Source organism: Macrobrachium nipponense, chromosome 18 (assembly GCF_015104395.2).
Source record: "Macrobrachium nipponense isolate FS-2020 chromosome 18, ASM1510439v2, whole genome shotgun sequence".
NCBI lineage: Eukaryota > Metazoa > Arthropoda > Malacostraca > Decapoda > Palaemonidae > Macrobrachium > Macrobrachium nipponense.
In genome coordinates this window covers 55,966,750-55,993,892 of record NC_087211.1, presented here as the reverse complement: position 1 = coordinate 55,993,892, position 27,143 = coordinate 55,966,750, and the positions used below count along the sequence as shown (strand labels likewise).

At 42.2% G+C, this 27,143-nt stretch overlaps 1 protein-coding gene across 3 annotated transcripts in view; it reads right to left on the bottom strand.

Annotated features, from left to right (window-relative positions):
* LOC135197088 (PAN2-PAN3 deadenylation complex subunit pan3-like) overlaps positions 1 to 27,143 on the bottom strand; it is a 331,370-nt gene that overhangs the window by 226,152 nt on the left and 78,075 nt on the right. For all 3 annotated transcript variants that reach the window (XR_010310552.1, XM_064224045.1, XM_064224046.1), the window contains one exon: positions 4,932 to 5,035. Coding sequence is in view for 2 of the 3 variants with exons in the window: in XM_064224045.1 (XP_064080115.1) it covers positions 4,932 to 5,035 (104 nt within the window). In the remaining variant the exon portion in view is untranslated. The remainder of the gene's footprint in view (positions 1 to 4,931; positions 5,036 to 27,143) is intronic.

The following is a 27,143-nucleotide window of genomic DNA, read 5'->3' as shown; positions in this document are numbered from 1 at the left end:
TATAGTCCGAGACAGCTGAAGCTACGGAGGTTCTTCTTCGACGGAACTCCCTGGACTACTAAGTTCCCCTTCCTCCCTAAGAGGAACTGGAGAACGTCCATCAGGAGAGGGCGTACGTCCAGCAGTCTCAAGCCTGAACAACGACTTCCGTTGATTGGAAGTACCCGCTACAGGTACGGAATCGCCCTTACGACGATCCTTATAAGGACGGACATCCTGCGAAAGAGGAGCGTACTTAGAAGCAACGGGAACTGTCTTAACAGACACGTCCCTACGAGAGGAAGCGCGAGCTTCCTGACGAGAGGCGCCAAAAGCGTCCTGCTGAGCGTCCTGCCTCGTTCGAAAAGCGTCCTGCTTCGAACGGCGAGCGTCCTCAAAGGCGTCCTGTCGAGAACGCAAAGCGTCCTGCTTCGAACGCCGAGCGTCCTGCCGAGCGTCCTCAACAGCGCCCTGCCGAGAGCGCAAAGCGTCCTGCTTCGAACGCTTAGCGTCCTGGCGAGCGTCCTCTACTGAGAGAGCGAAAGATCTACTCGGAGAACGAGAACGGTGACGATCCGGAGGTGGAAAGAGAAACGAACGAGACAAGAGAGAATGAGACTGCTTCGTCTTCTTGACGGGCAGCCTAACGTCCTTTCTACGCTTAGGCTTGACTGCTGCTGGGCGCCTCTGAGCCATAAGCGACGTAATCTGGTCCTGAAGGGACACTAGGATATCCTTCGTAGGTGACGAAGGAGCAGAAGAAGGGGCAGGACTGACCCTGCGAGAAGGCGAGGGGCGAGGGGACGCCTCCTTCCTTCTAGCAGGTACAGCTATCTGCCTCTCAGGTGAACACGCCTGTGCGTGGAAACCAACGTCCTCGTCGGTAGAAACCCTACCTCTCTTCTGAGGAGGAAAGGCGTCATACGCATCCTCTGACGAAAGCGGAGACATAGGACGTGAAGCGTCCTCAAAGCGAAAAGTCCTTTTCAACGGACGCGAGTCTCCGAGCGCTCCACCCCCTTGCGCGGGGAGGACGCTTCGGAGGACGAAAAGCACTCCTTCAGGACACGCGCACGTGCGCGCTCCTTGGCAGCCTGGGATTTAGCAACAAGGCCTGCCGAAGGGACGCCAGATCGGTGGGGAGCCCCCGTAACCCTCTTGCGGCTTTCGACATACCCACTCCCTGAGTCCTGGGAGTCCGATAGAGGTCTAGGCCTAGAGGCATTATGGGGCCGATCTGACGCCCTCCACAACACTAGGGGCACTAACACAAACTTTCACAGGGCCAGTTTCTAGGGCCAAAATTTTCGATTCAAGAGCGCGAAATAGACTCAAGAATCAGAGAAAGGGTGTTAACCTTCTCCAGACACAGCACTGGGGCCCGAAGGCAACAAAACAGGATTAGGTTGAGCAAAATCTACTGGTGTTAGAGGAGGAGAAATGTTACATCCCTTACCTTTCGTAGAACCGCTCTTGGAGGAAGACCTCCTGACTCTATCGCGCTCCAATTTACGTCGATAGGTCTCATACATCTTCCATTTATCATCATCCAAATCCTTGCATTCATTGCACCGATCATCAACCAAGCAAACATGCCCCCTGCAATCCATACAAACTGTGTGAGGATCAACTGAAGGTTTAAGAAGCCTCACCTTACATTCGCTCCTCACACACACTCTGAAACTTCCAGTACTTGATCCCGACATCATGTACACAGATAAGCCAATCCAAAATCAAAAACCAATCCACTATTACGCGTGCCAATCCAACAATCCAGAAGTCGATACCAAAAGTCAATCCAGATAATTTAAAGCGAGATAAATCAAAAATCCTAGACGGAGGTACTGTAAACAGTTGTTTCCAGCACCGGCGACAGAAAATATGAACAGAAACGGGAATGGTTCCTGATATCCGCCTCCCAGCGGCGGGAATGGGTACTACCACTGACCGCCCCACTACGTGTGCCGCGAGTTTTGAAATTCTGTCGGACGTCAGAAATACCATCTATATATAATATTATCTGACAGGTAAGTTTCATGAACAAACTATATTTTCGGAAGAGCGGCAGGCGGCGGCTCACAAGAAAGACCATGAAAAGACATCGTATTTGATAACGTGAAGAGCAATTTCAAAAGCTGCCTTTGTCTCATATTTCTGTGCAGAAATAAAAATACTTTACACGTAATACATTTTCATACACATTTTAAACAAAAGCATGAACATTTATAAATCGACACATCCATAGCTAAATTTGCACTTATGTAACTCGATATTTTCGGCATAGAACAGCGTCAGAGGCATATATTTTACCTTTTACCCTAATACCTTACGTTAATAACTCTCCATAAAATTTGTTAATATAATGTGCATAACCTTTATGGTCTGAACGGCATTTTTAGTGAATATTTTTGACGACAGCCGTAAAACCGATTCGCCGATGAGCGATTGCGCAGTTAACCGCGGGCCGCCTGTACCTTTACCAAGGCAAGAAATAATACCTGAAATGTCAGAAAAGGTTTCCTTATCCAAAGAGGAACATTCCTTGATCTTTTGACCCCAGGTTCCCTCTACCCAATCCAAGAAGCTTATTACCTCAAAAACCCTAAAAATATTTTTAGTAAGGTGATCCAGTTCCGACGCTGAAAACATTATTTTGGCCAAATTAAAACCCGCCCTCCTGGCAGAATCAATAAGACTTTCTGGAAAAGTCCCCCTGGGTGAAGGCAGAAAAACTCAAAAGAGAGAGCCTCCCCAGTCTAGTGACACAAATGTCTTCTTGTGGAAAGGCAAGAAGGTTGGAAGTTAAAATTACCTTTACCCTGATCCCTCTTGTCCGCAAGCCAAAGATTAAAATATTTCACGGTTTTGACTGGTTATCTCTCATATAAGAGGACTCTGGCGAAGCAAAGCCAGGGCTGTAGGTGAAAAAGTTAGAAATTTACAAAAATTTAAAAAGTTGTTAAGAAAGGGGGTCCGACCGTTTTTTTTGTTAAACTGTAGGAGTCTCTTTATCCTCTTCCTCATCTCTCTCCATCAAAACTGGGGACAAACAGTTTGAGGTTGAGCAGGTGGTGTTGAAGTTTTCATAATGCCTAAGATAATATTAAGCTTACTTTGAATCACCGCAATGGACGGATCCGAAATCGTTGAGGTTCGAGATACTGAACCCATACCAGTTGGTTATTCCAAAGATACCGATGGGCGCCTGGGCGCTTGAGGCACCAATGGGTGGACTAGTGCTTGCAGCACCAGTGGGCACTCGGGTGCTTGTGGTGCCAATGGTCAGTCTGGGGCCAAAACCCTCTCTTGAAAAACTACTGGTTCCAATACTTGAGGACAAGAGAGAGAAAGATTGATCTGGAAAAAGAGAAGACTCACGTGCCAGTGTAGGCTCCTGCACCAATGGGTGCTCCTGAATTCCTACAAACATCGCAGGACACACAATACTCTCCTCCTACAAGAAGATTGCACATGCGCCGACAGACGTTCAGGTGCAGACCGCTTCTTGGAGCCAGAAGCAAAAGCAGAGGAAGGATCTGGAGAGGGAAGCACGGGAGGATAAAGAACCAGCACCAACAGACGCTCAGCACTTTTTCTTTGTGCTACCTCTTCAGACTGACGTACATTACGAGTCCTCCTTTTCAGCTTATGAGACTCATGTACAAGGCACATTGGCGTCTGGGGGAAGACTCCTCTGAGTTTGACCTGCTAGAGGAAAGTTGAGACTCCTTAGATACGCCTTTCCAATGGTGCTCTGTTACGGTCTGGGACTTTTATCTACGAGAATCAGCAGGACAAACAACCACCTCCTCCACAACACTAACACTAGCACTCACTTTATCACCTACCTTCTCCATTAGTGTCTTAATATACACTCCTAAAGTCTCCATCGCCTGTAACATAATAGAGAATTTTAGGTCTACTCGTGCCTCGAGGTTGGCAATGGCATTGGGTTCAGGTGCTAGAGAGTCAGGGTTAGGATTAAGTTGATTAGGAGAGGGGGGAAGGTTGAACAGAAGAGGAAGGAGGGACAGTACCAAGTTATATCCTGACTATCTAACTGTTTCTTAGCGTTTGCTCTAGAAGCAGCCTTTCTATTTTTGTCTCTTTCTAATTTACTCAAATGGCTAGTTAAGGTCTTCCATTTTTTGTCATTCTAATCAACACATTTCCACAAGTTGAAGTCGTGTGCAAGTTTGACCCCTACACTCAATACAAAACTGAATGTGGGTCATAAAAGGCCTTAATGAGCAAAGGCTGCAATACATAGTACTATGAGAGCTGGTATCAGACATGCCTCATACTTATTAACTCAAACAAAAGCAAAAATTTAACTATTTTGCCAAACTCCTAACAACAGCTAAATATTTTTACTGAAAAGGCTACCAAATTCAACAGAGTACTTCATCAATCATCCACAGAAGTAACCAATTTCCAAAATTCCCACTCTACTGAATTAGCTATTGAGAGCACCAGCCAGCAGAAACAACTGAAAACCAGTGCTGAGTTGGTTCCTTTCTCCCACGGTACTGGGTGGGTGTGTTGCTAAGCCAAAACAATATAGCACTACTGCGAACTTTAAAAATTCTAGCTGCCAGCAGTTAGAAACCATAGCTATATAACTACTTGGTAAGTTGCATACATACAATGACCATTACAATGGGGTGGGAATACATTTGAGTTCCCTCAATCAATTCTTAATTATAAAGTAGTTCATGAGACCACTGAGTCACATCTCATGACTGGCATAGGACTAACCTTCAAGACTTTATCACTAAAGACAACTGAAAATTGGAGCAAGCTAAAGCAGAAATTGGATAGGTAGGTAGCAAAATACCAAACTGAACAAGTGAAAAGGCAGCAATTTTATTTTGCTTGCTAAAAGGACTGACGATACTGTGTAATCTATTCCACAGAGCCAACATTAAATCAGTATGATACCAGAAGCTTACCTTATATACTGAGGTAGCATACCCAAATATTGAAGACTTATTCAAGCCATGCTGAGGCTCTAAAGGAACTAATTCATGGTACATGTCAACCTCCTGTGGAATATCTGAAAAACAAAACAGTACAGTACCAGCAATTTAAAAACATTTACCCACGTGTTCCTACAATTCCTGTAATTGAGAGAAAATATTTTCTGATTTTCATTTACAAAATGACCCAAGTGGGTTAAATGTCTTGTAGTCTAGAAGCATTGATTCTTCTTATGCTTAAAGGGGGTTTAAGTTGTCTTGTACAGCGACCCCCCCCCCCCCAGTCTTACGAGTTTTACATTTTTGCAGTCCACTTTGCCGTGGATTTTTGTGGAACATATTAACTTTTCCACAAGGAACTTTCACTAATTTGCAGATTTTTTTTCTATGGACCATATCTCTAAAATTATTACTAATTTGGTTTTTTCATAGGGCAACACTATTTATTCACTAACTACTACTATATTTTTCATATTGTTTGTGACTAAATACTGGTTTTTATGATGAAAATGATTTATAGCATACTCCTATGTATAATGTAATACATTATGTCCTCATATAGAGCATAATAGGTGTAAATCATGTAATAACATGTAAATGACTCTCTCTCTCTCTCTCTCTCGTCTCTCTCTCTCTCCTCGTCTCTCTCTCTCTCTCTCTCTCTCTCTCTCTCTCCAGTAATGTAAGTTGTATTTGAAGTTATATTGATCTAAAGTTTATATTTTCCAGTAAAAGCAGGCTGAAAAAATGAAAATAATTAGCAAATATCTTAAATATTGTACAATATGCTTTATCATAACAAATCTTAACAGGAATAATTTCAAGTACTACATCTAACATTACCCTTAGAGAGTGAGAATTATACACCTACTAAGCTTAGTCTGGGGCCTAACCTAGAATGAGCTTAATAAATACATAACTACTTTATAAGTACAATATGCTCCATCATCCGGAACATTTTATATTAATATAATTTCATATACATCTTACATTACCGTTAAAGAGAAAGTGAGTTACAAGGATTAGGATGTCTTAAAGACTTATTAGTCCATCCGTGGAAGCATTGCGTGCTCACTTAACTCTTGGAACAGGTTTTACTGTTCATTCAGTGTCCTAACCCTTAACCCCGCCGACTGGACGTATTTTACGTCGAGATAAATTGTCTGTCGGGTGCCGACTGGACGTATTTTACGTCGACATACAAAGTTTTTTTTAAAATTCTTCGCGGAAAAATACTTATAGGCCTACCATCCTAAAACTTTTGAATCACGCGCCTTGGGGGATGCTGGGAGTCCACGGATCAAGGCCTTGTTTTGTTTTGAAGCGTTACCCAGGTGCGCATGCGCGATATCCCTTCTTCTCGCTCCAGCCAGCATCAGTAGCGCACCATCCGAGAGCGATCTTTCGTGAAAGCGTGTTTTTCTGGACTTGTGCGAGACTTTGTGCATTTGTATTGCTACAGGACATTCGTAGATATGTCTCAACGACGTGTGAACCGTGAAAGGCGCGTTTTACCCAGTCGGAAGGGATCGTGTAAGGACGAGTTTTGGACATGGATGCTGGCGAGGCCAAGCACCCAGCATGACCCCGCGCCTCAAGGCCGTTCTGTGCGGCCACGTGTGGCCTGAAAGTGTTTCGGGAACACATCGTTTGCCTTTGGTTACCCCTAGAAAGCATGTGGGCGTCCTTAGGGGCATTCGTAGCATTTGGGAGGCCTCCAACCAAGGGACATAGACGAATATCTTTCGGAGCTTGATCGGGAACATGTCGCAAGTCCTCATTTGATGGCGGATGTCATCGAGTGATGAGGACATCAGTCCCGATGAAAGTGAGGATGATATTTGCCCCCAAGTCCGTTCGAGCTCACATCCCGAAAGTGAGCTCGAATTCAGTGCATACGAGGGGGAATCTGAGAGGGGGAGGGGGAGGGTGGGGATACGGGCTCAAGTTTTATCGCAGAGGACGATACAGAAAGTGAGGGCCTAAGTGAGGGTGATGGGCCAACGGGGGGGGGTGGGGGGGGTAGTGTGCATCGTGCCCCGCACCCGTGCGCGTGCGCGCGCACACGGGCACGTAGAAGGTCGGCTCGTCGCGCCAGCCAAGGTGAAGGTCGGTCGTCGGAGATGACGAGGGGTGGACGGAGGACCCCACCCCTCCTAACATGCACCCCTTCACGGCAACCCCTGGGATGACCGTACCAGTACCCCTCCTGACTGTTTGGGGGATTCATCCAGCTTTTCATGACGCGGAATTGCTGGAATACCTGGTACACGAGACGGTGGAAACTACGCTCGGTACTGCCGATTGATTCTGAAGACGACCTTGTCCGTATTCCTGGCGGGGTTTTGCAACCTCATTGACATGGCACATTTTTTGGGGCTCCACATTTATTTTTGGTTTGACACCTGCTATCGACGGCGAGGCAATATTGGAAGAGAAGTTATTTTTTATATATGCCGAATGTGCCTGGCGTTATGTCCCGTGATAATTTTCCTGGCGATGGACAGGTACTTCAACGCCTTCAACCGAAGGGCCATACCCCGGAATAACAGTGATCGCCTCATTTTAGTGCGTACAGTGTTGGATTATATCCGTGAGCGATTGTAGTAATTCGTGATTCCTGGAAAGAAACCTGTCTTTGGATGAGGGGATGATGCCTTACAAAGACGTCTTAGTATAAAAGTGTATAACCCAAGAAGCCAAAGAAATATGGTGTGAAATTCTTTCTCATTACCGAGGCCAACACTGGATACGTTGTGGACTTTTCAGTGTATACCGGGGTATTCTCCACGCTGCGTGACACTGTATTCAACCTTGTGGGACGTTTCCGTAACCAGGGATATCACCTGTTTATGGATAATTATTATAACTCGGTATCCCTGGCCAGGAACTGTATGAAGCAGGTGTTCACGTCAGTGGTACCCTTCGGTTGGTGCGTGGGGCCCCGAATGTCCTCAAGAGGTTCGCTAGTCATCCGCAACACCTGGCAAGAGGAGAGACAGAGTGGCGGCGGAAGGGCGCTGTCTCCGTCATCTGTTGGAAGGGTGTCCGACTCGTCCCCATGGTTTACGACGAGTCATGAACCCATCCAAGAAGAGATCGTACAGCGGAAGAAGACACGTCGACAGGGCCGAGTTGTGTTTGAGAGTTTCGTACCGAGCGGCCTACTGTCATTGGGCACTACAACAGGCACATGGGAGGAGTTGATCTCTTTGATCAGCTCATCCAGTACTATCCCTTCGCCAGGAGAGAACCAAAGAAGGTTGGACACAGAAGCTCCTCAAATACATCCTTCAGTTGGCCCTCCAAAATGCCTACATACTGTACTGTGGGTACCGCGGTGACAATCTTCCGAGGTTGACCCACGCACGTTCCTAGAGGTAGCCGGGAATGCCCTCATCAACTTCGATCCCGATGAGTGGCCTTCCATAACTGACACCCCCTGCCCCGAGCTGCAGATCTGCCCCTAGAGGAAAGGGCAGATAGGAGGGCCAACTTCGCTCGACCTGCCGCCGCCCCTGCTGCCGCCGTCCCTGCTGACGACGCCCCTGCTGACGACGCCCCTGCTGACGACGCCCCTGCTGACGACGCCCCTGCTGCCGCAAAGCCCCTGCTGCCGCCGCCCCTGCTGACGCGCCCTGCTGTTCCCCCCCCCCGCCGCCCCTGCTGACGACACCCCTGCTGTCGCCGCCCCTGCTGAGCGAACCCCTGCTGGGTCCCGCCCCGCTGACACGCCCCTGCTGACGACGCCCCTCTTGCTGCCGGTCCCCGCCATCACCGCTTCTCGTCGGGTAGTGGACGCCCTGCGTGTCGGCTGCAGCCAGGGGAACACATACTGAGGCCTTAGAGGGCGAAGGCAGAAACGTGCCGGGTGTGCCATATGAATGGCAGAAGGAGAGACACCCGGTTCTTCTGTCGTCTCTGCAAAGTTGCTCTTTGCAGGATAGGGGAGTGTGACCGAAAGTATCACACTAAAGGTCATGTATTGGAGCGCGCCCCCTAAACCGACAGCGGAGGGCGCACGGGGCCGCCGGGTCCATCAGCAGTAAGGGCGCGCGGTCTCCCTCCTCCACCTGTACCTCGTCATGTCGAGTGGAAAAAAATGCAAGACTCTTCAATGGAGGAGGGAGAAAAACAAGATAGAACGAAGAGTCAGATTACGAGTGAGTATTTCTGCATTTATTTTTATATTTAGTTTTATATTTATTACAATTTTTTATATATCTGAATGTGTGCATGATAAAATAATATAAGACATTTCATTGTATGCGAAAAGCGAAGTGTCACCTGCATTCCTTTATTTATGTATTGGTACCAGAATCGAAGAATGTAATATATTTTACGTATAAAAAAATATATATATATATATATATATATATATATATATATATATATATATATATATATTTATATCTATATCTATATATATATATATATATATATATATATATAGATATAGATATATATATATATATATATTATATATATATATATATATTATAAATATTATTTTTGGGGGGTAAGCAAATTACTTACAGTCTAGTAATATTCAATCATTTACCTTCACTTTAAAACAAATTGCAAGTCTCTAGAACAATATCTCGATTTATGGTGAATATTTGAAAAAAAATATTTTTATTCCGTCCGCGCGCGATTCTCGGCCGAAAATCTCGGAAACGCGTAGGTCACATTCTCCTAATATTTGTACCTTTTCATATTAACCGCTTATTTTTATAGGTTTTATTATATGGAAATGGTGCGCAAAACATGCACAATTTAAAATAACGAAAAATATTGGAAGGTTTGTAGCATTTTAATCATTTTGAAATATTTGCATATAAAGTACGCTAAGTTACGAAAAAAACTACGATCGGTCAACTTTGACTCAACCGAAAAGGTCAAAAAAAACGCATTATAACATAAAAAATCTTACAGTCTAGTAATATTCAATCATTTTATCTTCATTTTAAAACATATTGCAAGTCTCGAGAACAATATCTCGATTTTATGGTGAATTTTTGAAAAACATATTTTTTTCCCCTCCGCAGCGACGATTTTCGGCCGAAAATCTCGGAAACGGTAGGTCACATTCTCCTAATATTTGAGCCTTTTCATATTACGCTTTTTTTAAAGGTTTATATATATGGAAATCTGCGCAAAAAACCTGCACAAATATAACAAAAATATTGGAAGGTTGTAGCATTTATCATTTTTTGAAATGCATATTTGCATATAAAGTACGATAAGTACGAAAAAAAACTATACGATCGGTCAACTTTGTTGACTCAACCGAAAAGGTAAAAAAAAAAAACGCATATATAACATCCCCTAAAAATCTTACAGTCTTCTTGTAATATTCATCAGGTTTATCTTCATTTTAAAACAAAAATATTGGCAAGTCTCTATGAACAATATCTCGATTTATGGTGAATATTTGAAAAAAAATATTTTATTCCGTCCGCGTGTCGCCGATCTCGGCCGAAAAAACTCTCGAAACGCGTAGGTCACATTCTCCTAATATTTTGTGCCTTTTCCATATTACGCTTTTTTTATCGTTTTATATATGAAAATTGGCCCCCCGTGCAAAAACAACATGCACAATATAACAAAAAGAAATTATTGGAACGGTTTTGTAGCATTTAATCATTTTTGAAATATTTGGCATAGTAAAGTTACTATAAGTACGAAAAACTCACGATCGGTCAGCCTTTGACTCAACCGAAAAGGTCAAAAAACCTACGGCATTTTAATAACAATTAAAAAAAAAATTTTTTCCCCCCCTTACAGTCTAGTAATCTTCAATCATTTTTATCGTTCATTTTAAAAACATTGATTGCAAAGTCTCTAGAAACCAATATCTCGATTTCCTTGGTGAATTTTGAAAAAAATATTTTTTTCCCCTCCGCAGCGACGATTTTCGGCCGAAAATCTCGGAAACGCGTAGGTCACATTCTCCTAATATTTGAGCCTTTTCCATATTACGCTTTTTTTAAAGGTTTATATATTGAAATGTGCGCAAAAACATGCACAATATAACAAAAATTATTGGAAGGTTGTAGCATTTATCATTTTTGAAATATTTGCATATAGTACGATAAGTACGAAAAAAACTACGATCGGTCAACTTTGACTCAACCGAAAAGGTCAAAAAACGCATTTATAACATAAAAATCTTACAGTCTAGTAATATTCAATCATTTATCTTCATTTTAAAACATATTGCAAGTCTCTAGAACAAATATCTCGATTTATGGTGATATTTGAAAAAAATATTTTATTCCGTCCGCGCGCCGATTCTCGGCCGAAAATCTCGGAAACGCTTAGGTCGGTATTCTCCTAATATTTGTGCCTTTTCATATTACGCTTTTTTTATAGTTTTATATATGAAAATGTGCGCAAAAACATGCACAATATAACAAAATTATTGGAAGGTTGTAGCATTTATCATTTTTGAAAATATTTGCATATAAAGTACGATAAAGTACGAAAAAAACTACGATCGGTCAACTTGACTCAACCGAAAAGGTCAAAAAACGCATTTATAACATAAAAATCTTACAGTCTAGTAATATACAATCATTTATCTTTATTTTAAAACATATTGCAAGTCTCTAGAACAATATCTCGATTTATGGTGAATATTTGAAAAAAATATTTTTATTCCGTCCGCGCGCCTATTCTCGGCCGAAAATCTCAGAAACGCGTAGGTCACATTTTCCTAATATTTGAGCCTTTTCATATTACGCTTTTTTTAAAGTTTTATATATGAAAATGTGCGCAAAAACATGCACAATATAACAAAAATTATTGGAAGGTTGTAGCATTTCTCATTTTTTTTTATATTTGCATATAAAAAAAAACTTTTAAAACAAAAATTCGACATTCGGTCAACTTTAACTGTTCGAAATGGTAAAAAACTGCATTTGTAAGCTAAAACTCTTACAGTATCGTAATATTCAATCATTTTCCTTCATTTTGAAACAAATTGCAAGTCTCTATAACAATATTTCGATTTTATGGTGAATTTATTAAAAAAATTATTTTTTTTACATCCGCGCGCTACGAATTCATGCATCATTTTGTGATAATATTTTCTCTGTGTTGCTTTTATTGTTTTACAAATATGTTATATATCAAAAATGATCGCAATTTTAGTGCACATTACAACGAAAAAAAAAAGCAACTTGTTACCTCTAAAACAAGTTTATTTTGGCGCACAGCGCGATTTGAATACAATTATATATGAAATTTCGTTTTTGCGCTATCATATATCGCATTATTTATATATGATAATGATAATATTTTTCATTTCTTGATGGTTGCATACTAAACTTCAAGCACTGAGAAAAAAAGGAGCCAAAAAATGAACTCTTAATCTTGAAAACTAAGCGCGCTGTGATTTTTTGAAAAAATATTTTTTTCCGCTTACGCGCTCACTCTCAAACCCCTCGGCATACGGGAGTCATTTTTTATTTACGCTCCGGCGTTTTAAGGGCTAATGATTTTGTCTAGCCTTCTTTTAAACTCTTCCACACTGTTGCTGTTTACAACTTCTGGTGGCAGTTTATTCCATGTGTCACATATATTGTATGTAAAGAAGTTCACACAATGGGTTGTGATGTATTTCTTCAGTTTTATTTTCCATCCATTATTTCTTCTCTGGTTTTCCTTTAACGTAAATAGATTATTGTCTACTTCTGTTATGCCTTTCAGTATTTTGAATGTTTTTATTAGTTGTTATCACAATTGTCATGTTTCTAAGCCATCACATGCTCAGGCTCTCTACTCGTCTTTGGTAAACTATTTGCCTGATGGATAGAATTAACTTTGTGGCTCTTGCTTGTCCAGTGGACCCCCCGTATTCGCGTACTCACACATTCGCGGATTTCTCTCGGGAACGTTTCCCTGCATTATTCGCGGAAAATTCGCGCATTTGCTGTATTTTTCTATGAGAAATATCCACAAATTCCTGGTTTTTGTTATCAATTTCATCATAAAATGCACTTTTTGTGATAAAACTATTAAAAAAAACCAAGCATGAAAATTTCTAGTGGTTTTTCTTAGTGGTTTTAACTAACAAAATAGGCTGTTTTTAGCGTTTTTATAGGGGTTCCAAACATTCGCGGATTCTGACTATTCACGGGGGGGTCTGGTACGCATCCCCCGCGAATATGGGGGGACCACTGTACTCCATCTAATCTATTTACGTCCTTTCTTAAGTGTTGGTGACCAAAACTGTACTGCATATTCCAGATGAGGTCTAACTGTTGATGAGTAGAGATGCAGCACCATTTCCTTGTTTCTGTATTTGAACTGCCTCTTTATGTAACCCACTACAGTGGTACCTCAAGATACGAAAGGCTCAACTCAAGAAAAACTCGAGATACGAAAGCAAATACGAAAAATTTTACGGCTCTACATACGAAAATTGCTCAAGATACGAAAGGTTGTTGCCGTAAAGTCAGAGATTCGCCCGGACCACCGATAACAATTTTGAAACTCGCTCGCCGCCAATGGAGTAGACTCGCCACCATCCTCCCCCTCTCCCATTGGTTCCTGATGCTAGTCACCGCCATGAGATCCTTCTCTCCTATTGGTCAGCATCCCTCCCATGATGCATCTACGTAGCGGCGTGCTTCTTCGGCCACTGCACGGCATCGTAAGCACGCGGTATTCGTTCGTTCTAACGATTTCGTTTATTAACGTAAATTCGTTAGTGATTTCGTTGTAATATATTTATCGTTTGTGTGAGAACTTTACTACATATGTATACGTACTACATAACATAATTACGTACAGTATATATGCAGTCATGGGTCCCAAGAAACTTGAAATTCACGGAAAGAGGAGGATGCTCTCTTTGGAGACGAAGATGGAGATTATCAAGAAGTATGAAGCTGGTATGCGATTGAGTGTGATCGCCAAGAAATATGGCCGAAATCCGTTGACAATAGGCACCATCCTTAAGCAGAAGGATGTCATTAAAGCAGCTACACCTTCCAAGGGCGTGAATATTTTGTCCAGCAAGAGGACCCATGTGCACAATGAAATGGAAAGGCTTCTTCTTGTCTAGATAAGACAAAGAAATCGCAGGCAATCTGCCACAAGGCCAGCGCTATTTTCGGCAATTTGATTGCCCAGACCGAAGACAACAGAGGAGAAGGGACATCAACGCCAACCCCAGACTTCAAGGCTTCGCATGGATGGTTTGAGAAATTCTGTAAACGGACTGGCATCTATTTGGTGGTGCGGCATGGGGAGGCCGCCAGCTCGGACACGAAAGCGGCCGAAGCCTTTATAAAGACGTTCGACGAGACGATGATCAACGAAGGCTACAGTTCTCAGCAAGTCTTCAACTGTGATGAGACTGGCCTTTTTTGGAAAAAAAAATGACTTGTCAGACGTACAACACGCAGGAAGAGAAGCTACCCGGGCTTATGAAAGACAGGCTACGCTTGCACTTCGTTCCAACGCCAGTGGGGATTGCAAGGTAAAGCCCCTACTTGTCTATCATTCTGAGACTCCTCGAGCTTTCAAGGCCCACAAAATGCTTAAGGAGAAGCTTCCAGTGATGTGGAGGGCTAATGCGAAAGCCTGAGTAACAAGGCTTTTGTTCACCTAGTGGGTAAATCTGTGTTTCGGCCCGACAGTGAAGAAATTCTTGGAAGAGAAGCGCCTCCCTCTGAAATGTCTGCTGGTGTTGGACAATGCCCCTCCCCACCCTCCAGGCCTCGAGGAAGATATCCTAGTGGAGTATTCCTTCATAAAGGTTCTTTATCTTCCGCCTAACACTACCCCTTTCCTTCAGCCCATGGACCAGCAAGTGATATCGAACTTCAAGAAGCTCTATACAAAACATCTTTTCAAGAGATGTTTCGACATCACCGATACCACAAACCTCACCTTGCGTCAGTTTTGGAAGGAGCATTTCGACATCGTCATATGTATCCGACTCATCAACCAAGCTTGGCAGGAGGTTTCGAGGCGAACCTTGAATTCCTCGTGGAGGAAACTCTGGCCTGATGCCGTATCCGCCCGAGACTTCGAGGGACTCGACATGGGCGAAGCTGGTGCTGCAGATTCAGAACAGTTGACGATCCTGAAACTGTTTCGCAACCAGATCTTGACGAGATCGTTGCACCCGGCAAGTCCATGGGGCTGGTCGTCGACGAGGACGACACCAATGACCTTCTCGAGGAGCACCAAGAGGAGCTTATGACGGATGACCTGAAGGAGTTGGAGGCCATACAACATAACGCCGTTCAAGAGGAGTTCTCTAGCAGCGGCGAGGAGGAGGACGACGACTCTATGACAACGGCAGAAATTAAGGATGCTCTACCTGCTTTTCATAAGGTGCAATCATTTGTAGAAAAGAGACACCCCGAAAAGGCTTACACAGGTCGTATGCTTGCACAGTTCGATGACGTTTGCCTGAGTCGTTTCAGGAACATTGTCAAAAGTAGGCAGAAGCAATCTTCCTTGGATAGTTATTTTTTAAAGAAGCCTTTAGTAGAAGTAGTAAGCAAAAAGGAGGAACCAAGTGATACTAAAAAACAGAAAGTTGAAAGTGGTGAAGAAGTTGAAATTTTGTATAAAAAAAAAAAAAACTAAAGTATGAGAAAAAATGTAAAAATCAAAAAAGAAAAAAAAAATTAATTTTAAGTTTTTTGTAAAGTTAAGTGTTATAGTTATGTTAATGTGGTTCATGTAGTTTAGCTTATGTTTTCCTTACATTTTTTTTTATGAGTTTCATAAAGTTGAGTGTACGTACGTATCTGCCATTTGTCCTCCTCCTCTGTCGCCACTTTCGGAGATAGCCTCATACGAAAGGTAAGCTTCCACAATTTACTACATACGTACGTATGTACGTACAATATTTCTTGTATACCATGTACACTAATACACTTTATTTACAGGTATATTAGCAGTACAATACGTATTAAGTTAGATATTGAATCGTCCAAATTGTTGTAGTATTTCATTGTTTATAGGTCAATTTAGCTTTATTATGAAATTTACTGGGGTGTTTTTGGAGGGCTTGGAACGGATTAGCCATTTTACATGTAAAATGCGGTTCAAGATAAGAAAAGCTCATGATACGAAGGCCGCCTCGGAACGGATTAATTTCGTATCTTGAAGTACCACTGTAGTTTCTGTCTCTCCTTTTTAGCTTTAATGCACTGTTTTGAGGATTTTAAGTCCTTGGTAATAATGGCTCCAAGGTCCTCTTCTTGTTCTACACTATTATGTCATTCCCAAGTAGCATGTAGTTGGCATGAGGGTTGTTTGTTCATATTTGTAACTACATTTATCCTATCCATGTTAAAAGGTATTTGCCATCTTTTTGAGCACTCTCCTATTTCCTTTAGATCATTTCTTAAACTTTCCACTGTATCTGGTTCTGCTGCATTTACAGTTAGTTTGGTGTCATCTGCAAATTTGGCTATCCTGCTAGTTAAGCCTACATCAATGTCATTAATGAGAGAGAGAGAGAGAGAGAGAGAGAGAGAGAGAGAGAGAGAGAGAGAGAGAGAGAGAGAGCGAGAGATAGAGAGAGAGAGAGAGGAAGAGGAGGGATGATTACGCTCAGTGCAGGGGCTAACTTGGAATGAGAGAAAAATGGTTTATGTATACAGTACAGGGTTAATTTGATTAGTAGTCAAATGCTCTGTAAGACAGATTTATTTAATTTATATTAAAGATTTTTCTAATTTGTATTAAACATTTTATAGATATTTTGCTGCTTACATTAATATTAATAGTATTTTAAAATGAGTAAATTGTTATAAATATTTCAGGGGCCATAAAAGAGTACTAATCTTTCTTAAGATGTTTTGGGATTATTTTTGTTTGACATATTAATTATGATAATTTGAGGTATACTTTTGTTTGAACTATAAAATTAAGCAGTGAAAATGATATTATTATGATACAATAAAGTTTGTTCATACTTACCTGGCAGATATATATATACAGGCAGTCCCCGGGTTACGACGGGGGTTCCGTTCTTGAGACGCGTCGTAAGCCGAAAATCGTCGTAAGCCGGAACGACGCTTGGAAATATTGTCTTAAACTAATAAAAAGTTTATAAAACCTTACTTGTAATCCTTTGGTTACACTACATGTTTGTTTCTGTAGTTTTTATGTACAACCTGGAGTTATTTTCATAAAAGAATGCTGGTTCTTGAAGGTAAAAACTATTGTAATCCTCTGGTGACACTACATTCTTGAAGTTATGTACAACCTGGAGTGATTTTTGCAAAAATCTTGAGGGCTACAAGAACAGCTGATTACTATTTACGTATCATATAGACTAACTTAAAGTAAATGTATCTTTAAATAGGCTTATATATAGTATCACAAAACATTTCCTGCCATGAGTCAGGGAGGCCGTTTTAATGAAACGAACACTCTCTGTTCCTATCTGTTCAGAAAATAAACGTTACGTCAATCCCCGAGACCATTGTTGCCAAAGCGTCTCTCTCTCTCTCTCTCTCTCTCTCTCTCTCTCTCTCTCCCTCTCTCTCTCTCTCTCGTCTCTCTCTCTCTCTCTCTCTTCTCTCTCTGATCAAATTACATTGGAAACTTGACATACGATTGCCCTAATATACGAATGTTTTGAGATCACACAGAAAATTTGCGAAAATACAAGCTTTGATATACAACGAAATATTTGAGATACGGATTTTGCGATGAGTGTTAGTTGTATAGGCGACCGATAAATGGCGTTCAGTCTGTTTGTTTGTTGGTGCTGCATGTTAACACGTCGTTTAGTTCGTTGTATTTGCGCCTATTTTTCGTGTTATTTTGTCTATTTTATTATTAACCATGGGTCTCAAAGCTAAAGACAAAGCAGGTGATAAGAAAAAACCCAAGAAAATGATTTCGATGGAAGCAAAACATGAAATTATAAGCAAAGCATGAACGTGGCGTTGTATCGTCGATTTGGCAAACGAGTATGGTCGAAATCCTTCTACAATATCCACGATCATCAAGCAGAAGGAAAGCTATAAAAAACCCCCGAGACCATTGTTTGCCAAAGCGTCTCTCTCTCTCTCTCTCTCTCTCTCTACTCTCTCTCTCACTGATCAATTACGTACTGGATAATGTCTCTCTTTGGATACTTCGATTTTGCCAAATATTGAGGGCTACAAGAACAGTTGATTACTATTTACGTATCATATAGACTAATTAAAGTAAACGTATCTTTAAATAGGCTTATATTATTAGTATCAACAAAACATTTACTGGCATGAGTCAGAGGCCGTTTAACGAAACGAACACTTCTCTGTCCTTAACTCGGAGCGTCGGAAGACGCCTCTCTCTCTCTCTCTCTCTCTCTCTCTCTCTCTCTCTCTCTCTCTCTGATCAAATTACTGGATAATGTCTCTCTTTGGATACTTGGAATTTGCGTTGTAATCTAACCAGAAACTTAGTTTTGTTTATTATTACTGGAAACAAGCAATGATTTTTTCATTATTTGCACTTTTGGACTGTTATATGTAAACTAGTATGTATTCATTCGCTCGGAAACTAGTTCCGCATATAGGCGTCACTAAAAAACATAGAAAAATACAACATAAAAAGTGTTGAAAATCATCATAATCTCAAAATTTTTGTTGTAATCTAACCAGAAACTTATTTTTATTAATATACTGTGCTAAACTATAAAGGATTTTTATCATAGTATGCGTTTTTTAAAAGCGTCGTTAACTCGGAGCGTCGGAAGCGTCAGCGTCGTAACCTCGGAACAAGCGTCGTAACCCAGGACGGATTTTTCCATTGAATATTTAGAAAAAGCGTCGTAACCTCGTAAAGTCGTAAGCCGGACGTCGTAACCGGAAGGATGGGACGCCTGTAGCTGTATTCTCCGAAGTCCGACAGAATTTCAAAACTCCCGGCAAACGCAGTGGTCGGCCAGGTGGTTAGTACACATTCCCGCCGCTGGGAGGCGGGTGTCAGGAACCATTCCCACCTTTTCTATTCAGATTTTTAATGTCATTGTCCCCGAGGGGAAGGCTGGGCGAGTACTTGATTCATATATATCTGCCAGGTAAGTATGAACAAAACTTTATTGTATCATAACAATATCATTTTGTTCATGACACTTACCTGTCAGATATATATATAGCTGATTCCCACCATTTTTGTTTTATTTGTTTACATGGTGTTTTTACGTTGCATGGAACCAGTGGTTATTCAGCAACGGGACCAACAGCTTTACGTGACTTCCGAACCACGTCGAGAGTGAACTTCTATCACCAGAAATACACATCTCTCACCCCTCAGTGGAACGTCCGAGAATCGAACTTGCGGCTAACGAGGTGGCACGCCAACACCATACTAACCACACCACTGAGGGGCTAGATGATTCCCACCATTGGAGGTGGGGAGGGACAGAATAAAAGGATTTTGGGAAACATTTCACATGCAGATAATAGACATCTTGTTCCCTTACCTGTTAGCGTAGCTGACTTCGTGATTACTGTCACCCAAGTCTGCTTTTGCTTTACTAGAGTTCTCCAAGCAAGGACGTGACCTGTATAGCTGGTGAGATCTAGATGATCTGACAACGGGGGCGTGACCACAATGTGTCTAGACCATATTGACCATACTTTAAGGGCAGCGAAGCAAAGAAAAAACACCACCTGACCTAGCCTAGCAAAGGTTTAGTCCCCAAAACTTTAAGGCTAAAATAAAGGGAAGTCTGCCTCTAGCGGTCGACCCTACAACCGAAAAACCAACAACCATAAAATAAAAGCACACCTATCCATTTTCTAAAGGTTAGGATTCGTGCCACTTCCCGTACCCATAACTGAATCTGCTGATATGTATGGTCCAAGCGAAAAGCAGTTCTCATATGTCACTTTCACATCCCTGAGGTAGTGTGAAGCGAACACAGAGTTGCTTCGCCAAAATGTGGTGCTCACAATATCGCTGAGCGCCATATTCTTCTGAAATGCCATCGAAGTTGCGACAGCTCTAACTTCATGAGCATTGACTTTCAGAATTTTAAGATCACTATCTGGGCAGGACGAATGGGCCTCCCTGATGGTGCTTCTCAAGAAGAACGCTAAGGCGTTCTTAGACATAGGTAAATCAGGTCTTTTCACAGAACACCAAAGATTGTCCGATTGACCTCTAATTTGTTTTGTTCTATCCAGATAGAATTTTAGAGCTCTGACAGGACACAGGACTCTCTCTGGCTCTCGACCAACAATCCCTGCTAATCCCTTGATATCAAAGTTCTTAGGCCAGGGATTGGAAGGATTTTTGTTTTTAGCTAAAAAGGAAGGACTCAGGGAACAGACTGCATTGTGTCCCATAAATCCAACATTTTTGCTAATTGCTTGAATCTCACTCACCCTCTTCGCAGTGGCTAGGGTGGTTAGAAAGAGGGCCTTATTCGTTAAATCTTTCAGCGAAGCCTCGCGCAAAGGTTCAAAGGGACCCGCCATTAAAGATTTTAGAACTATGTCCAAATTCCACGAAGGTGTTTTAACCTGTGGAACCTTTGATGTTTCGAAGGATCTCAGAAGATCGTGAAGATCCCTATCATTTGTCAAATCTAGGCCTCTATGACGGAAGACTGTTGACAGCATACTCTTGTATCCTCTAATTGTTGATACTGCCAGCTTGTCTACATTCCTAAGATGTAACAGGAAATCAGCGATTTGGCTCACAGAGGTCTTGGAGGAGGAAATGCCCTCTTTCCTACACCATCTTCTAAAAACAGCCCACTTAGACTGGTAGACAGATTGAGAGGAAGCTCTTCTCGCGGTGGCGATAGCTTTTGCCACCACTCCTGAAAACCCTCTCGCTCTTGCCAGTTTCTTGATAGTCTGAATGCAGTCAGACTCAGAGCGAACGGGTTTTGGTGATATCTCTCGAAGTGGGGCTGTTTGAGAAGATCGGGTCCTTACTGGTAGGATTCTTGGAAGTCCACTAGTAGGGACATGACCTCTGTGAACACTCGCTTGCTGGCCAGAATGGTGCGACCAGTGTCATCCTTGTTCCTTCTGACGCTGCTAACTTCCTTGTTACTTCTCCCCAGAAGTTTTGAACGGGGGAAAGGCGTATACATCCATCCCCGTCCAGTCCCAAAGCATTGCGTCTACTGCTACTGCTTCCGGGTCGATGATCGTGAACAGTAAAAGAGGCAGTCTCTTCGTTTTCGAAGTCGCGAAGAGGTCCACTATTGGTCGTCCCCATAGTCTCCATAACTGTTGGCAGACTTCTATGTGCAGAGTCCATTCTGTTGAAATCAATTGATTTCGACGGCTTAAAATGTCTGCTCTGACGTTCTGGACCCCTGAAACAAATCTTGTCAGGAGAGTTATGTTCCTCTCTTCTGACCATAACAGGATTTCTCTCGCTATCTTGTAGAGAGAACGAGAGTGTGTCCCCCCTGTTTCTTGATATAAGAAAGGGCCGTGGTGCTTCCGTCCGCATTGATCTGGACAACTTAGCCTATGACTCGTTCTTGAAAGGCTAGAAGTGCTAAGCGAATTGCCTCTAACTCCTTGAGGTTGATGTGCCAAGGCTTCTGTTCTTTTCTCCAGAGGCCTGACACTTCCTCCTTTCCAGAGTTGCTCCCCAGTCTGTCATAGACGCGTCTGTAAATAAAACACAAGGTCGGGGCTCTGAAGACAGAGGGACACTCCTTTCGACATCTTGGTGGGATCGAGCCACCACTCTAGATGTTTTCTTGACCAACGGGGATATTCTCAAATTCTCCTCTAAGTTTTGTCTGTCTGCCAATTTTCCGTTAGAAAAAAACTGTAGGGGCCTGAGATGTAGTCTCCTTAACCCTTAAACGCCGGAGCAGTAAAAAAAAATAAAAAAATGACTCCCGTATGCCGGAGGGGTTGGAAGTGAGCGCGTAAGCGGAAAAATATTTTTTTTCAAAAATCACAGCGCGCTTAGTTTTCAAGATTAGAGTTCATTTTTGGCTCCTTTTTTGTCATTGCTTGAAGTTTAGTATGCAACCATCAGAAATGAAAAAAGTTATCATTATCATATATAAATAATGCGATATATGATAGCGCAAAAACGAAATTTCATATATAATTGTATTCAAATCGCGCTGTGCGCAAAACGGTTGAAGGTAACAAGTTACTTTTTTTTTCGTTGTAATGTGCACTAAATTGCGATCATTTTGATATATAACACATTGTAAAACGATAAAAGCAACACAGAGAAAATATTATCACAAAATAATGCATGAATTCGTAACGCGCTTACGTAAACACATATTTTTTTCAAAAATTCACCATAAATCTAAATATTGTCCTAGAGACTTCCAATATGTTTCAGAATGAAGACAAATGATTGAATATTACTATACTGTAAGAATATTAGCTTACAAATGCAGTTTTCGGCCATATCTGACGAGCTAAAGTTGACCGAATGTCGAATTTTTTATATATATATTTTTTATATGCAATTATTTCGGAAATAAGAAAAGCTACAACTTTCAAATATTTTTTCGTTTTATTCTACATGAAATTGCGCACATTTTCATATATAAAACTCTATGAAATGCTAATATGAAACGGAGCAAATATTCCGAGAATGGGACTTACGCATTTCGGAGATTTGTGGCGGAGAATCCGCGCGCGGAGGGAAGGAAAGTTTTTTTTAAAAAATTCACCATAAATTTAAATATTGTGCTAGAGACTTCGAATTTGTTTCACGATGAAGATAAATGACTGAATATTACTAGACTGTAAGAGTTTTATCTTACAATTGCGTTTTTCGACCATTTCGGTAGAGTCAAATTTGACCGAACGTGGTTTTTTTCTAATTTATCGTTGATTTATATGCAAATATTTCAAAAATGTGAGAAAGCTACAAACCTTCAACTATTTATTGTTGTATTATACATGAAATTGCGCACATTTTCATATATACGTTATGTAACGGCTAATTTAAAATGGTGCAAACATTACCACAATCGCACGTATGATTTTTTCGGAAGAGTTACCGGCGCGGACGTAAAGAAAATGTTATTTTTTTCATAAATTCACCATAAATCGAAATATTGTGCTAGAGACTTCCAATTTGTTGCAAAATGAAGGTAAATGCTTGAATATTACTAGAATATAGGCGTTTTAGCTTACAATTGCGTTTTTCGACCATTTCGGTAGAGTCAAAATTGACCGAAGGTTGAAAATTTGTCACTTATCATTTTTTATATGAAAATATTTCAAAATTGATAAAAGCTACAACCATGGGTTTGTTTTAGTTGTATTGTGCATGAAATTTGCGCACATTTTCATATATAAAACTTTATGTAACGCGGCTAATTTAAAATGGTGCAAACATTACCACAATCGCCATGTATATTATTTTCGAAGAGTTACGCCGCGGACGTAAGGAAAAAGTTTTTTCATAAATTCACCATAAATCGAAATATTGTGCTAGACACTTCCAATTAGTTGCAAAATTAAGATAAATGATTGAATATTACTAAAATATAAGAGTTTTAGCTTACAATTGCGTTTTTCGACCATTTCGGTAGAGTCAAGTTGACCGAAGGTTGAAATTTTGGCACTTATCGTTATTTATATGAAAATATCTTAAAAACTGATAAAAGCTACAATCATGAGTATTTTTTTTGTTGTATTCTACATACAAATGCGCACATTTTCATATATAATACTCTATGTAACGGCTAATTTAAAATGTACAAAAATTATGTCAAAGTGACGAATAATTTCAGAGATGTGTCACAGATACTTTAGTGCGGCAAGAAAGAAATTCGCGCTTGCGCGCCTGCGTAACGATTGTAAACAAAACAACACCTTGATCCGTGACTCCCAGCATCCCCCAAGGCGCGTGATTCAAGAGTTTTCGGCTGGTAGGCCTAAAAGTATTTTTCCGCGAATTTTTAAAAAAACTTTTGTATGTCGACGTAAAATACGTCCAGTCGGCACCCCGAGAGACAAAAAATGTCGACGTAAATACGTCCAGTCGGCGTTTAAGGGCTAGAGAAACAAACTTCTCCAGCGAAGAAATGGTCCCCAGCAGACTCATCCATTCCTTTGCCGAGCATGTTTCCTTCTCCAGGAAGGCTGACACTTTTTCTAAGCCTTCCGCTGACGTTCTAGCGATGGAAAAGCCCGAAAAGCCACTGAATCCATCTGAATCCCCAGATAAACGATGGACTGTTGTTGGGGTCAGATGGGACTTCTCGTAATTGATCAGGAGGCCTAAAGATTTTCGCCAACAGTAACGTAGTCTGAAGGTCCCTCCAGACACCTTGCTCTCGATGACGACCGTATGAGCCACGTCGTCCAGGTAGGGAATCATATCTTCGAGAGGTGAAGCCACTTCGCCACGTTCCGCATGAGAAAAGTGAAAATCATGGGAGCTGTGCTCAGTCCGAAGCATAGAGCTCTGAACTGGAAGACCTGTCCTCTTAAAATGAACCTGAGAAAACTTCCTGGACTGGGGATGGATGGGGACATGGAAGTAAGCGTCTTGGAGATCTAATGACACCATCCAATCCCTGGTCTCAAGGCCCCTAGGACCGATTGTGATGTTTCCATTTTGGAAGCTTTCTTCTTCACGAAAAAGGGTTCGGGGGGGGGGGGGGGGGGGGGGAGACTGCTGCATCTAGGACAGGCCTCCATCCCCCAGACTGCTTCGGAACCAGGAATAACCTGTTGTAGAAGCCTGTGGAATCTGTCAAGAGCACTCGTTCTACGGCTCTTTTCTCGATCATTTGATCTAATAAATCGAGTAGAATCTGTTGCTTCTGCGGCTGATAAGCTGGTGACAGGTCTATAGGCTTCATGCTCAACGGAGGCATGGAGAGAAAGGGAATTTTGTATCCCTTCTCTATAATCTTGAGGGACCAGGTGTCCGTCCCCCTTGCTCTCCAAGCCTCTGCGAAGAGAGAAAAAGTAAGTTTATCTTAGTTTTACCAGACCACTGAGCTGATTAACAGCTCTCCTAGGGCTGGCCCGAAGGATTAGATATTTTTATGTGACTAGGAATCAATTGATTACCTAGCAACGGGACCTACAGCTTATTGTGGGATCCGAACCACATTATATCGAGAAAGGTATTTCTATCACCAGAAATAAATTCCTCTGGTTCCGCGTTGGCCGGGCCAAGAATCGAACTCGGACCACCGAATTAGTAGCCGAGTGCGAAGTCCACTCGGCCAACGTGGGACCTCCCACCGGTGCCTGAAGGGCAAGGTTGTCACTTCTTTCCCCTTTGCTTTGCGGGGGTTCTGCCTCTAGCAAAGCCCCTTCCTCGTGTAGCAGCTCTTGATGGTGCTCTGCCACGAAAGGGCTTAAAATTCTTCTTTGGTACTTGAGCTACTCGAGAAGATGATTGCGTCGCAGGAAGTCTAGATGATTGAGACAGCAATCCTGTGTCGCTTTCATCTTTCAGGTCACAGATAAATCCTTTACCATATTTTCAGGAAAAAGATGGGAAGAAAAGGGGCGAATAATAACTCCGCTTTCTGCGTAGGGGAAACTGCTTTAAGCAGTAAACTGCAGAAAACAGCGCTCGTTTTCTTTAATATTCCCGTAGTAAAGTGGTGCATCTAACTCATCCGAGCCATCCCTTACTGCTTTGTCCATACATGACAGGACGCTCGATAACTCTTCTAATGACAATGATTCTGGGCTCTTAGCTTGCAGACCTAAAGCTCCCAAGCACCAATCTAGGAAGTTGAATACTTCCAACGTCCTGTACAGTCCTTTTAGATGGTGATCTATTTCCGGCATAGTCCATGAAACCTTAGCCGAGGACAGGTAAGATCTTCTCGGTGCTTCGACCAGGTTTGAGAAGTCACCTTGCGCAGATGACGGAAGTCTCAACCCTGTTTCTTCTCCGGTCTCATACCATATACCGGCTCTCCCGTTTAGCTTAGCTGGAGGAAGCGCAAAGGACGTCTTTCCTTTCGTCTTCCTTGATTCCATCCAATCATTCATCCTCTTCAACGCTCTTTTAGTAGAAAGCGAAGCAGCCATCCTAACAAAACCCGGAGCTTTTCTCGTCTTGGATGAGGATAGTTGCGATGGCGGAGAGAGAGGAACTGGTGCTTGGAATTTTTCCGAAAACAATTCCTTCAGTAAGCGCGTTAACGTGCTACAATCCGTAGACGCTTCTGAAGGCTCTTCCTCTTCTGCAGGATGCGTATCGTTAGAAGACTCTCCTTGATCTTGACGGTTCAAAGTTTCTTTAGCTAAACAAGAAGCGGTTCTCCTTTGAGGCTCTGTTCGTAAGGGGGAGTTTCTATCCGCTGAAGGAATAGACGAGACAATGCGCGAATGATCCGCCGTTGTCTTTGAAAACTTCAGACTCTCTTGTAAAGCCTTGTCTTTCGAAGTCATTAAAGGCAAAGGTTCTTCAAAAGCCTCTTTGCGGGATTCCTGTCGATCTTCTCTCAGTTGAGTACGTTTCTTTTCCGAGAATCCGATAGTCGGGTGTCTATCGTCATCGCGAGCGCCCTTGCTAAGGGAGCAAGACTTAGGACTCACAGGAAGTCGCGCGTCTGCCAATGAAAGCTTCCGATTCCGCTGGACTCTAATGTCTATAAGACGCTTATCCATCAAAGAAGCGTCCTCAAAAGCGTCCTGAAGCGGGATGTGCTCTAATGGTCGTCAAGCGTCTTTCAAACTTCGCTTAGGACGCTTAACCTGTATCGGGGCGTCCTCTCGAGCGTCCTGGTGAGTCTTACGATCTCTCTTAACGCGCTGCGAGTTCTCATATTCTAAAGCACGAGCCTTTCGTCGATATTCGTACAGTATTTCCCTTTCTTGAGGAGTAAGATCAGACACATAATCTAAACGTTGCTTTCTTTGAATCCTAGAGCCTTCTGGAACGTCCTGATACTTTTGGCGTTGGTAGGCTCTCTCATGATAGAAGCGTCGAGTTGATGCAGAAGTCCGTCGAACGTCGACACGAGGCTTCTCTTGTTCGTTCTCAACCTCCTGACAAAAGCGAGGGCCGCCTGTGCGACATCTAACGCTTCTGTCCCCATCGCCACTTCTGGACACTCTCTCTCCGGAAACACTTGCGTGTTCTTGGTTGAGTCTGAAGGATCCAGAAGACGACGACGCAGGAGAGGCTAAAGAACGAGGCGAAGCCAACAAAGGTTGTTTTGATCTTTCAACAGGAAGCCAAAGATCCTTTCTACGCCGATGAGGCTCCTCTTCT